The sequence below is a fragment of the Eptatretus burgeri genome, chromosome 7 (genome assembly GCF_056783735.1).
Source record: "Eptatretus burgeri isolate ZD-2024b chromosome 7, Ebu_testis_v1, whole genome shotgun sequence".
In the NCBI taxonomy this organism is placed as follows: domain Eukaryota; kingdom Metazoa; phylum Chordata; class Myxini; order Myxiniformes; family Myxinidae; genus Eptatretus; species Eptatretus burgeri.
Genome location: NC_140967.1, coordinates 46,782,977 through 46,796,006, shown reverse-complemented (window position 1 = coordinate 46,796,006; position 13,030 = coordinate 46,782,977). Strand labels below are relative to the sequence as shown.

Below are 13,030 nucleotides of genomic sequence, written 5' to 3'. Positions count from 1 at the left end.
AGTTGCTGTAGCTGTGTCCAATAAGCTGACTCCAATGATAATTGAGGTAACACCGGTCAATGAGCGTCTTATGAGACGAAGGATTCGTCACTCCTTAGGTGTCATTTCCCTGGTCTCTGTTTATGATACGACTGAGGCGAGTGATCTCACCGTGAAGGATGCATTCTACGCCACGCTCGAGTCTGTGGTCGATCAGTGCCCCAGACGAGATACACTTCTAGTTTTAGGGGATTTCAATGCATCGACTGGAACTGATAGGGATGGTTATGAGACGTATGTTGGTCCCCATAGGACAGGAACTATGAACCAGAATGGCACTAATTTCCTTGACTTTGCAAGAAGTCATGGACTTAGGGTGGCCGGTTCATGGTTTCAGCGCCCACAAACTAATCGCTGGACTTGGTATTCCAACGCTGGCAGTGTGGCAAAGGAGAGTGACTATGTCCTTGTTGATGGTTGCTGGAGGATGATCCAGAACTGCAGGGTCGAGCGGAGTGCTCAGTTCCTCAATAATGACCACCGGCTTGTTGTAGCAACTCTGATGTTGCACCTTAAATCCAGGAGAATGGTACCATCCCAGCCGAGGCTGGATGTTGGCAAGCTCAAGGATGAGAGGGTAGCTGAGGAGTTTGAGAACAAGCTGAGTGAAGATTTGGGGGGTCTGGGTACTTTGGGAGGTCCTAAAGAGTTGTGGAGTGCCTTCAACACCACCGTCCTTGATGTTGCCGGTGGATGTCTTGGAACTCACCAGAAGGCAAAGAAGAATTTTGTCTCTTAAGGGACACTGGATACCATTGACCAGATTCGCAGGGCCAGGCTGAATGGCAGAGCTGAGCTGTTCAAGGAGCTGAGGCGTAAGACTGTACATGCGCTAAGGGTGGACAAGGAGGCCTATGTGTGAGGAATCTGTGAGGGGGTAGAGCATCACCTGTGGTGAAGTGATTCTCATCCTGCTTACAGGGGAAATCGCGCATTGTGTTCATCCAAGCCCATCCCTCGGTGTACTGCAGTTAGAGCAGAGGGTGGTTGGCTCTTGACAGAGGAGTCCGAAGTGAAGGCCCGTTGGGCCGGTTACTTTGAGCGGTTGTACTTGGCTGATCCACCAGCTGTCGAGTTGGACGTCAGGAATGTTACAATCCCTGTTGCTGACCCTACAATTAACAGTGGTCCACCTTTGCTTGTGGAAACACAGGCTGCGGTGAACCGGTTGAAATGGGGGTAAAGCTCCAGGGATCTGTGGCATCCATGCTGAACTTCTCAAGGCTGGTGGAAATGCTGCACTCGTGTCGTTGCACGCAGTTTTGTGCTCTGCCTGGAACACAGGCATCATCCCAACTGACTGGAAGAGGGGCCTTGTTGTCCCTCTCTGGAAAGGGAAGGGTGATCGCAAAGACTGCAACAACTACCGCGGGGTGACACTGCTTTCAGTGCCAGGCAAGGTCTTTGCTCAGATAATTCTTGATAGGGTTTGCCACCATCTGCTTGAGCACCAGCTTCCAGAGCAGTCAGGCTTTCCACCAAAGAGGTCAACGATTGACCGTATCCTTGCTCTTTGGGTCCTCACCGAACGCAGACGAGAGTTTCGGCAGGGGCTGCTTGCAGCTTATGTTGATCTCTGTAAAGCGTTCATTTCAGTGAATCGAGATGCTCTCTCGAGGATTCTCGGTCTTCGTGTGGTGCCACCAAAACTGATCGATCTGATGTCTGAAATCTACTCTGGTACTGAGAGTGCTGTGAGATGTGCTGGTACCATCTCTGACTTATTTCCAGTTATTACTGGAGTTCGTCAGGGGTGTGTACTGGCCCCCACACTTTTCAGCACTTGTATGGACTGGATTCTAGGGAGCATGTCGGAGAGATCAAGCTGCGGTGCCTCATTTGGGAATGTCAAGACCTTGATTTCGTAGATGATGCAGTCATCTTTGCGGAGACTTTAGACATCCTTTGGGGGCCATGGAGGTGCTGAATGAGGAGTCGGAGCCGCTGGGATTACGGGTTTCCTGGCTCAAAACTAAGATCCAGGCTTTCAGTGACGTCTTGGATGCTGCTGTCCTGTCTGTGCCTGTTTGTGGTGAGGATGTTGAGGTCATGGAGAGATTCACTTACCTTGGCAGTGATATTCATGTCTCTGCTGGCTGCGACTCAGAGGTCAATAGACATCTGGGTCCGGCCTGAGGAGTCATGGATTCATTGGAAAATGGGGTCTGGTGCTGCCGGTACCTGTGCGGGAGGACGAAAATCCGAGTCTTCAGGTCCTTGGTGCTTCCAGTCTTGCTCTATGGATGTGAGACTTGGACTCTGACCAGGGATCTGAGACGGAGACTTAACTTTGGTACCAGGTCTCTTTGGAGAATCCTTGGCTATTGCTGGTCGGACTTTGTATCCAACGAGCAGTTGCTGAAAGAGACTCAGATGAGATTTGTTACCTGCATAATCCGTAAACATCAGCTGCGGCTGTATGGACATGTGGCTCGTTTTCCTGAGGCTGATCCTGCTCACCAGATTCTCTCAGTGAGGGAGTCTTACGAGTTGAGGAGGCCAATGGGCCGACCACATGCCTCGTTGTTGCAGCAGGTTGATCGGAATCTCAAGGAGATTGGGATGGGCCAGGCATCTGCCTGGGCAATGGCCAGACGGAGGCCCCTGGAGCACCGGCAGAAAGTGGACGCAGCGGCACGCTGCTCTGGCACATACTCCCATACCTGACCTGACCTATTGTTACGGATTTCAGAATCCGGTCTGATGAATGCATCCGCACATCCCGGTCCTCAGACAGTTATTTCCTTAAATGCATGTTCAGATTAGCCCCATCCCCATGTCTAATGGGATCTTAAATGTGATGTGTTGAGAAGGGTAAAGAATAGATCCCCTCTCTTCTGGGAAGCTTTTTTCTTTACGACAGACACGTTTACACACATTTCTTTCATGAGCTCTGAAGCCCACCCTTATTTTTCCTCAGCAACGTTCTTTAGCGAGCTCTGAAGCCCGCCCTTATATTTCCTCAGCAACATTCTTTCGCGAGCTCCAACACCCGTCTTTTTTGAGAGCGCACGGGTCGTCATGGTAACCGTGCGCAAGTGGGGCAGGACTTGGAGCGGACTGCGCCCACAGAGATGGCCCACAGACATAAAAAAACGAATTGGAGGTCCGTTCAGAGGAGGAAAAAGCGGAGGCGAGAGAAATGAGAGGAAAGCGGAGGCAAGAGCAGTGAAAGGAAAGCGGAGGCGAGAGAAAGCGGGACGAAAGAAAGCCAGGGAGGGAGAAAGAAAAGGAGAAGTAAGCGCGAGAAGCGAGCAAGAAGCGGGTGTAAGCACGCAAAAGAGGAGAAGAAAGCGAGCGTGTGGTGCGCTTGTGGGTATCTGACCAGCGCCAACGAGACAATTCGTCCTTTCCAGTGCTTGGGCAAGTGAGCGTGTGGTGCACGTGTGGGTGTGAGTCGCGCCGACGAGTGAGGCGCGGATCGGTCACCGACGGACCGTGTGGGTCACTGGACGTCACGAGTTCCGTGAAGTGTGAGGTACTGCCCATGTCGCAGCACCAGGGTCTAAACCCACGACAGACGATCTCGGTGTCCTCCAGACGTCGACTGGCGTTCAATGCTGTTCGCAAGAGGGTGCACGGCAAGGCTCGATGCTGGTGACAGATGTGACATGCACGCACACATTTCAAGACGTTTTCACTTCACGGACGACTACTCTGGTGAGTGAGACGATTCTTCCCCCCCCCCCCCCCGAATGATCTGTTGGGTGCCCATGTCTGTGTTTAGCTGTAAGTAAGTCAACCCCCTGATATGCATCTGCTCTTTGTCTCTTTCCTGGCATTTTGATTGATTTTGCTTTGAAATTAATTCATTTATTTACCTCAGACAATAAAAAGTTCTTTTAATTTATTTATTTTATTATTAATAAATCATTTGTCGATTTCCAACCTGTCCGTGTTTGTCCTTTCCTTCCATTGGTCTAGCATTGTCCAAACCGAGATAGACTGGGAGGTAATTACCACAGATTTGACCAAAAAAAAATAGTTGGTACGCACCAGCGGTTAAAACGCTCGGCCGCCCTTCGACTCGGCTCGGCCGCCTAATTAAAATCTGATCGAGATAACATTGGTGCTTTGCCGAGGGTGTGCTCCCCACTCAGGTAACCACGTAATCTCTAGTTAAATGGCATAATTAGACGGTGGACACTGGAACTCGTGGTTAACTCGGTGGCGTTCGTGGTTCTAACACAACCCACTGTACCACAACGTTAATTGTGAGCGGTGGCCCCAGGTCCGGCTCTACCGAGGACAACCGGGGATTAATACCCGTGAGTGACAAGCTGGTTTCTCGGTACCCGTGACAACAACAACAACACACACACACACACACACACACACACACACACACACACACACACACACACACACACACACACACACACACACACACACACACACTATTTATAGATGGTGTTAAATAATGGAGGTACAGTGAAACCCCGATTTTACGTGCCCTGATTTAGCGCGATGAGTCATTGGACCTTTTTTTGCTCTTTCCGGAACTGAAAAGTTTTTGGCGAGTTAATTTCGTGTTTTCTTTTCTTCTTTTTTTTGATCAAAATGGAACAAACTGCTAGAAAAGGAAAATCTTTTTCTGTGAAAGATAAGCTTCACGCACTTGACGTGATCAAGACAAAGTCAAACTCAAGTTGCGTGAGACCTTGGGATACCGGAATCAACACTTTGTGGCTGGAAATCTCAAGAAGAAAAGTTACGCGCGTCACTTTGCAAAGTTGAAGAAGAAGCAGGACTAAAACCCAAACGCCTGAAGACAGCCAACGATGTAAGCCTCAATGACTCCCCTGTACGAGTGGTTCGTTGAAGCTCGCTCAGAAGGCCTTCCAATTTCCGGTCCTATTCTCAAAGCTCAAGCCGAGAAGTTTGACAAGCAGATCAACGGAGAAACCTCACAGTTCACCGGTTCTCCGGCAAGTGTACCGGTTCTCAAGCCACAAGAAGATGATAATGAAGAGCCTCCACCCCCACCCCCAAAAGTGTCTGAAGCCATTGAACACCTCGAGGCTAGCCTCCGTTGGCTGGAGACCTAGGAGGTGGACCACATAAAAATCCTCCAACTCAGAAACATTCTCGATTTCACTCGCAGCCAGCGACATGCTATGATGTTCAAGCAAGGAACACTCGATCACTTTTTGAAGAAATAAACTGTAAATGATGATTGCTAATATTCTTGAATGTTTTTATTTGTTGTTTTGTTAATTAAAAAGCTTTACCAAAAATCAATATGTGTTTTAATTTCAACTGTAACAACGATTTATTCGCGGAATTCTTTAATGCAAAGGTAATTTACTTGCTCGAAGGTAAATGTGCAAAAAACGGGACAAATAGGGCGAAAATAGGGGTGTTTTAGGATGTTAGGTCAACATTGGGTCAGTTCGAACGCTGATTTTCTTGAATCCCGATTTAGCGCGACCCCGCTTTTTTCGCGATGACATTTTATGGACCTCAACGATCGTGTTATAACAATAAATATGTATTTAGATGAAAATAAATATGATTTATAAAATACATTATAAATCAGCATTAAAATAATTTATTGGTGGTTGCTATGATACGCAGTGCAGCATGTTAAAATCGGTTGTTAATTACAGTTTGAATATTTGAATGACAGATTGAGTCGATGGTTAGATGGACGTGCTGTGTAACGGACGTGTCGACAAGGTAAAGTGTTTATCACTTAATATTGTTGTGGTGCCAGGGTTCGGTGGCGAGGACGACCGCTAGACGGAGCAGTTTGGCCGTCTACCACCGAACACCGGAATTGAAGGTCGTCACTCCGGATAACTCCGAAGTCGACGGGTCGCTTAATGGACCGTGGACGCCAATATTTCGACTGCGCGGTTCGGGTCTTTTTGTCTTTACCTAAGATTCCAATTTACCTAAGTGGCCGCGCGGTCTAGCTACCGGGGAAACTACACCCTCGGCCAGCTTTGTCTGAACCGAGTCGCTGTTACCGACTCGGATCCGGCGTAACCGAGCGGGAATTACCAAAGCCACACCGGCCCAAATGACAATTTACGGCACAATCGGCCTTCCTAATTCTCAAGCCCAAACCATACTGGGTCAATGAAAGAAAGCACAGGCAACAAACTGGAACATTTAACAGTTATTTATTTACAATGTAAGAGGGAGGGAAACACAGAGCAGACTTAACCACGAATACAGATGTAGGCAAATGTACAATGGCAATCACTAAAACGATTTCTGCTTATCAGACTGGCCACAGACAGACACACACACCCAAAAAGAAATGGACCTCGTGGGTCTTTATTCAGCCCTTCAGCTCAGGATGGAAGGCGAGCTGAGGGCCAGAGTCTGGCCGGGTACCTGGCCGCCTCGTGCGGTTTCACCGACTCGCACTTGTGGAGCTCGGAATCCGTGGATGGGAACGGGGATCCCAGCTCGAGCGCTCCAACACAACCCACCACGGTGGGACTCAAACCCATGACCCAGAATCCAACGAGCCCACGATCCTGGCTGCCACGAACGACGATCGACGACACGAGCACCAGGAAACACCTCCGCTACGAGCACCACCACCACAAGCACCAACATGACCACCGACCACCAACGAACCCCGTAAAAGAAGACCACCCTGAGACAGCTCGCCACCTTTCTTATCCCTCCCACCCAGGTGGGTGGAGGGATCCGCTCTGAGGTAACTCGCCTCCGGATTGGTCGGGGGGCATCGGGCGATCGGTGTCCTCGCCTCATTGGACGAGGCGAACATTCCATCTGGCTGGGGCGGGGTCGGCCCTGAGGTGATCTCACCCCCGAATGGACGAGGGGAACATTCCATCTGGCTGGGGCGGAGTCGGCATTGAGGTGATCTCACCCCCGATTGGACGAGGGGAACATTCCATCTGGCTGGGGCGGAGTAAGCCCTGAGGTGATCTCATCCCTACCTATGTCCGTGGCCTCAAACACGTGCGTAATGGCGCTGAAGGAGTTGAGGGGATTGATGTAGAAAACTAACTAGAAAGAAACTCGCAGCGCACACATGAAATTCCCATTAGACATAGGGGAGAGATTCTAACTACCCACATATACTTAACGAAATAACTAAACTTTGGGTCAACTGTATGTGTGAATGTGAATGGTTTCCAGATTCGTAGCAATATATCATCATATAAAGTGTTGTCCGATTAAATTTGGTCATATGTCGGAATACTTTCAAGAAAAGTAATAATTAAATAAGTTTGAATAAGGATATTGCATTGCTGTGTTGACTGACTGTCTGGACACAACTTTGGGTTGTAGGTCTATTGATGTTGAGTAATCTACTGATGTGGACCTGCGACCGGGGTTGTGGATCCGACGTTTGGAGAGATTGTGGGCTGATAGGATTGAAACCTCGATGAAAAACGGTGCTCAGCTAATGATCCGAGCAGTTGGGAAATCAGTCAATTGCTTACAAGTTGAGGTTATAACTTCAAATACAATAGCTTTTGTAAGTATTTACCAGTACATAATATATCCGTGTTTGTGTGTTTGTATTGTTATATCTGGCTTTCTTGTTAGGACTATGGTGCAGTAATTGGTCTTTATTTTGATTCCCTCACTTCAAATGGCACCACAGCTGACTCCGCTCGTGAGAAGGCTGAATGGCTCAATTGTGTTTGCTCCAGATCTTGTGTCCCCAACCACTTGCTCTCTGTACCCACCCTACCCAGACACACCCAACTGCCCCTGGACTTTGTGTCTTTTGCACCTGAGAAGGTGGAGACATTTCTGGCAACCCGAGACACTGATTCTGCAATTGGCCCGGATGGCATCAGCTCAACTGTCGTAAAAACTTGCTCTGCTGCTCTTGCACAATCTCTTTCTGCTCTATTCAGCGTACCATTTGCCTAAGGTCGTGTTCCATCTGAATGGAAGTCAGCCAACATCAGTGCATTACAGGACAAGGTGCAAAAATGAATCCCCTTATCTACAGACTGATCAGCTTACTTCCATTCATCAGCTAGGTCATGGAATCCATCATTGCAGTTCATATCAAATCCTTTTCAGCATAAATGTCTATGGAATTTTGGCCACACAAATGTTCAAATGAGTAAGCAAAGAAATGGTCAGAAAAGCAGTATAGAGGAGTTAAATCAAAAAAAGTGGAGTCTGAAAATAACCCATGTCTGAAAAAAAGAAGTACAAAATTGACAATGGAAGCCATCTTTTGGACAACAACAGGTAAGAGGAAGGATGGATGACCAAAAATTACCTGGAGAAGGATGGTGGAGAAAGAGTTGAAAGGATTTAATGGCATGTCTAAACATCAAAGTAGCATCAGAATTAGCCAAGAACAAGGATCCCAGGAAGGATTGGGTATCAGCCATACGCATTTCACCACACAAAATGGTTAAATAATGAATGAAATGATTAAATATGATGAAAAATAAAATGAACATGACCAGTGATGCTGGCATAAACTTAAACCTCTACAAACTTTTTGATTACATCTCCCAGCTCACCTTGGTATCCAATGAGGGCATCGTGACTGTAGACACTTTAAACACATGATTGTAGTAGGCTATCTCTTTGGCCATGTGCTCTCGCATTGGACGGAGTAGCGACACGTCACCATATCGATCATCACAAAACCCCTACAAGTCAAAAAAATGTGATAGATAAAGATCCATAAATAGATAGATAAATGTGATAGATAAAGATATAAATGCTGTTGGTGCAAGGGAAAAGAATTGGGTTGATAATGGCAATGAAAGCTGGAAACATGCCCATAAATGTATAGGTAGCTCATGGAAGAAAAGAAAAAATTAGTGTCGACAAGTAAAAAACTTAGTGCAAAGAAGTAAAAAATTAGTGTGGAGAAGTAAAGTGGGATATCACCACATGTTGATATGCAGACAAAGCATACCGTGTCCCGAGCCAGTGTCGCGCCTCGACCAAGTAAGACGTTGGAAAGCAGACGGATAGCTATACGAGAACAACTTTCACCAAGAAGCACCTTTGTGTAACCGGCACGTCGTGCTACATGCACCAGTAGCCGGTGACTTCAAGCAGAAAGGGAGAGGGGTAGGGTTTAAAAGAGAAGATGGTGGATCAAATAATGAATATCACTCAGCTCATGTATATATATGGCCTGCAAAAGTATATGTTGTCCCAAAATATTCCATCGAAATCTTATGACATAATTGCACAGATCTAATTGGGCAGAATTGTTTTAATACTTCCAGGATCTTTCACAGCTTGACAATGAGAAAAGGTGTTCTGAACCATGTCGGCTAAAAATTAACTGCAGAACATGAACACATCCAGAAGCTCAAAATGTTCGTGAGATGAAAAAAATAATAATAAAAGTCCAATGATTAAGAAAATTTCCACCATTCTATCATTGGTGCAGAGTCGATAATATGCCAAAAATAATTAATAGAAGCAAAAACATTTTAAAATAAAAAGTTTTAATATAAAAAATAAATAGAATAAAAGGCAAAAAAAAAATTCTTTTTTTATATAAAAAATAAATAAATATGCTAATTTGAAGCACTTTGGAAAGTTTCAAAATTGACTCCATTATACAACCACCTTGAAACAGCCATGGTTGTTTTTGTCATGGTATCATTGATAGATACGATGAGGTGAGAGGGGTGGAAAGCTTTTCAATAAAACAAGAAAAAGAGCAGTCAGAGATTGCAGACCCTCGCCAGGACTTGTTTTGCGTGGTGTATTTTGTGTGGTGTTTGTGTACTGGTGTGTTACGTAATTAATAAAAGACATAACTGGAAATGTCACTTAACAACTGCTGGCAGTGATGAGCTGGTACCAAGACGTCATGCTTTGATGCAACCCCGCTTTGATTGGACACCTGACCCTGACCCATGAAGTTTTTTGTTATTATTATTCAATTGAATTTAGAATGGTATTAAAATAAATTCAATTCAAATCAAATAGAAGACCAAATAGATACAGTCCTGCATTGGAGTAAAAAGAAGGAACCCAAACAAGCAAAAAACAAAGATGAAGTCATCAGGAGGAACCTGGATAGGATTCACATTTCAGTTGCTATTCCTCGACCCTCAAACCCATCCCAGCACAGCCAAGTGAGCCTTATTCAAAATAAAATAAGATAAAAGAACCCCCCCCCTCCCCAACATCAAAAAAAAAAAAAAATCAAAAAATTCTGGCTGCCAGACCATGTATCCAAAGAAGTTGAAATTGAAAACCTGTATTCCCCATCACTACTAGATCACAATTGTGAAGTTTCAGTTGATGGAATAAGTAGTTCCAGAGAAAACATTTAATATTTCTTAAAATCCAATATGGCAGCCAAACCATGTGACCTATGACATCATATGTGAACCTTTTGTTCCTCATGGATAGGCATCATTTGTGTAGTTTCGCCTCGATCTGTTCAGACATTTCGGAGAAGATTTTTGAAGTTTTTTTTTTTTAAGCAATATGGCTGCCAAATCACGTGACCGATGACGGCATCAAAAAAAATTTTGAGGACCCTTTTATCCCGAGATGACCCTCAAAAATTTTTCATACTGATCAGATGTAGTGTTCTACATATGCAATTATAATGTCATAACGAAGGCACCGATGATGTCATAAAAAAAACAATCACACTCATTCCCCATGAGGGAATGTCAGATGATTCTGACAAGCTGAATTTTTTAAAATAGCATGAATAAACTTTGGTACATCATGGGTGATGAAGGTTGTGGTCAAGTTTCATCAAAACCGTGTGTGTGGTTTCTGAGAAGAAAGCAAATACCTATTTTGGGGGGCAACCTCCCCGTAAACTCCCTCCGTAGACCCTCTCAGATCCCGGTTTTTAATGCCGTGAACAAACTTCGGTACAACACGGGTGATGAAGTTTGCGGTCAAGTTTCATCGGAATTGTGTCGTTTCTCAGAAGAAAACAAATACCTCTTATGGACTCCCCAAACAAATACAAATGGACTCCCCCCCCTTGTAAACTCCCTCCGTAAACTCCCTGAGACCCTGACTTTTTTTTATGCCACGAACAAACTTTGGTACATCACGGGTGATGAAGGTTGTCAAGTTTCATCAGAATTGCCTGTATAGTTTCTGAGAAGAAAGCAAATACATATTTTGGGGGGCAACCCCTATTGACCCCCTTGGGGCTCGGTTATTATTATTATTTTTTTTTATGCCATGAACAAAATTTGGTACGTACACGGTCAGGAAGGTTTTGGTAAAGTTTCATCGAAATCTGGTGTAGTTTCAGAGAAGACGTTGCAAGTATTTGTGGACGGATAGACGGACGACGCGCCGTCCCATAAGCTCCCCGGAACTATGTTTTAGGTGAGCTAAACATGATTGTGAAGAGCATCCTGAGATTGAAACCTGAGCTTCCAGAGAAGAAAGGCGCACAGCCACCTTTGACATACATTGGTAAGTTTTAGCAATTTGATTTTTTGACATTTGAACTGATAATAAAATATTAAAAGCAAAGAAGACAATTTCTACAGCATTGAAATACAATACGAAATAAAAACCAAAAGGTTCAGCTCCCTTACAACTTAAATCACCATTTCAGGGATGACATTACTCACCGCAACGAGTATAAAAGGTCCTCCTTTGCTGTCAGTGTCTTCACAGAATCCATGAGCGCCTGAAACGACGACTCGGACTGGGCCGACACTTCTCCCAGTGGGTTTAGGACATTATTTGGCTGCAAGTTGTCTTCAAGTTCTCTCATCCCCACCTGATTTTCATTCAAGTTCCTCTCGTTGACACCAACCAGGGGAAGGTTTTCGTTTTGCACCCTCTCAGCAGGAGTTATACTTTCACACATTTCTGCAACTTGTATTGCCTCTTCTGCAGTTCGTTTTGCAACAGATCCAGCAATCTTCCCTCTCTCCCCAACGCATTGGTCAACAACTTTGCCTTGAAGCCTGTCATGCTGCAAAACTGCAGTCTTGTACTTACTAAACTCAATCGGCCCAACCACAGGACTTCCATCCTCCTTGCTTGCAATTTCATATACTTCTTTTTTCGAATTATGTTCTCCTTCCAAAGCCATCACCTACATCCACAGTGAAAATAAAAAGACAGCATGATTTTTAAAATGGAAATAACACGAAAATAATTTCTTTTCTACAGGAACACAAAAACAACAAATATTGGATTTCAACTTGGAATCCAAGAAACACAAGTTATGTGCTCAGATGAGAACACCAACAAGCCAACTCAATTATATATTACACTCACTCAACAAAAGTGTTGGAGTGACTCAACAGTTCAACCTCCCAGCTTATGGTTAAAAGACAGCTGAGTAAAAGATTGGCAAATCGCAAGATAGACAATTAGGTAATACAAGGAAACAACAACGACATAATGAAGTTTTTCGTGCTGTACTTCTCAAAGTAAATCACAGCAAGAGAAAGGAAGTAAAAGAACGTGCATATAAAAGCATGTCTGTGTAAAATCGACATTGCCATTTGCGTCATGACTGATGAACCAATCAATGTGACCACCCACTGGTTGGCTCTTGGTCCTCACTATCTCGGGTTCCAATTGGCTGCAGCGGGGTGTGATTTGAACCAGAGATCAATGACACATGATTTGCACCAATACCTTGGAAGGAGGGGGGAAAGGGTTCACCCAAGGCCAAGGACTCATCATTTGCATAATCACCATGGGCAGGAGTTGGGGCAATACCTTTGATGCTTCCATGTTGAAAGAGACTGAGAGAATGTACAAATTCCTTTTGATGACACATTATGGGGTCTGTGGAAAAGATGAAGGTTGCTTCCAACATACCATATACGTAGATGTGATACACTCCAACGTTGGCTCAATATCTTGAACATATCTGTGTTGTACTGGTCTGCACAGACAGGGTTGGCAACTAAGTGCCGTGCAATGGCAGAAGCACAAGAAATGGCCGACGGTCCTTCAGCGTTCCTGCATGCTCGCAATGGTTGTGTCCTAACTCTCAAGTTCTTTCTTCGGATCACAAGTAAAGGGGCACATGCTGTTTAATACAATC

The 13,030-nt window shown here is 45.1% G+C and overlaps 1 protein-coding gene across 3 annotated transcripts in view; it reads right to left on the bottom strand.

The window, feature by feature from the left end:
- Positions 1 to 13,030, bottom strand: part of CTU2 (cytosolic thiouridylase subunit 2) — a 110,302-nt gene that overhangs the window by 21,122 nt on the left and 76,150 nt on the right. For all 3 annotated transcript variants that reach the window (XM_085888346.1, XM_085888347.1, XM_085888349.1), the window contains 3 exons: positions 11,592 to 12,064; positions 8,927 to 9,062; positions 8,523 to 8,654 (listed from right to left, as the gene is read on the bottom strand). In XM_085888346.1, coding sequence (XP_085744472.1) covers positions 8,523 to 8,654; positions 8,927 to 9,062; positions 11,592 to 12,064 — 741 coding nt within the window. The remainder of the gene's footprint in view (positions 1 to 8,522; positions 8,655 to 8,926; positions 9,063 to 11,591; positions 12,065 to 13,030) is intronic.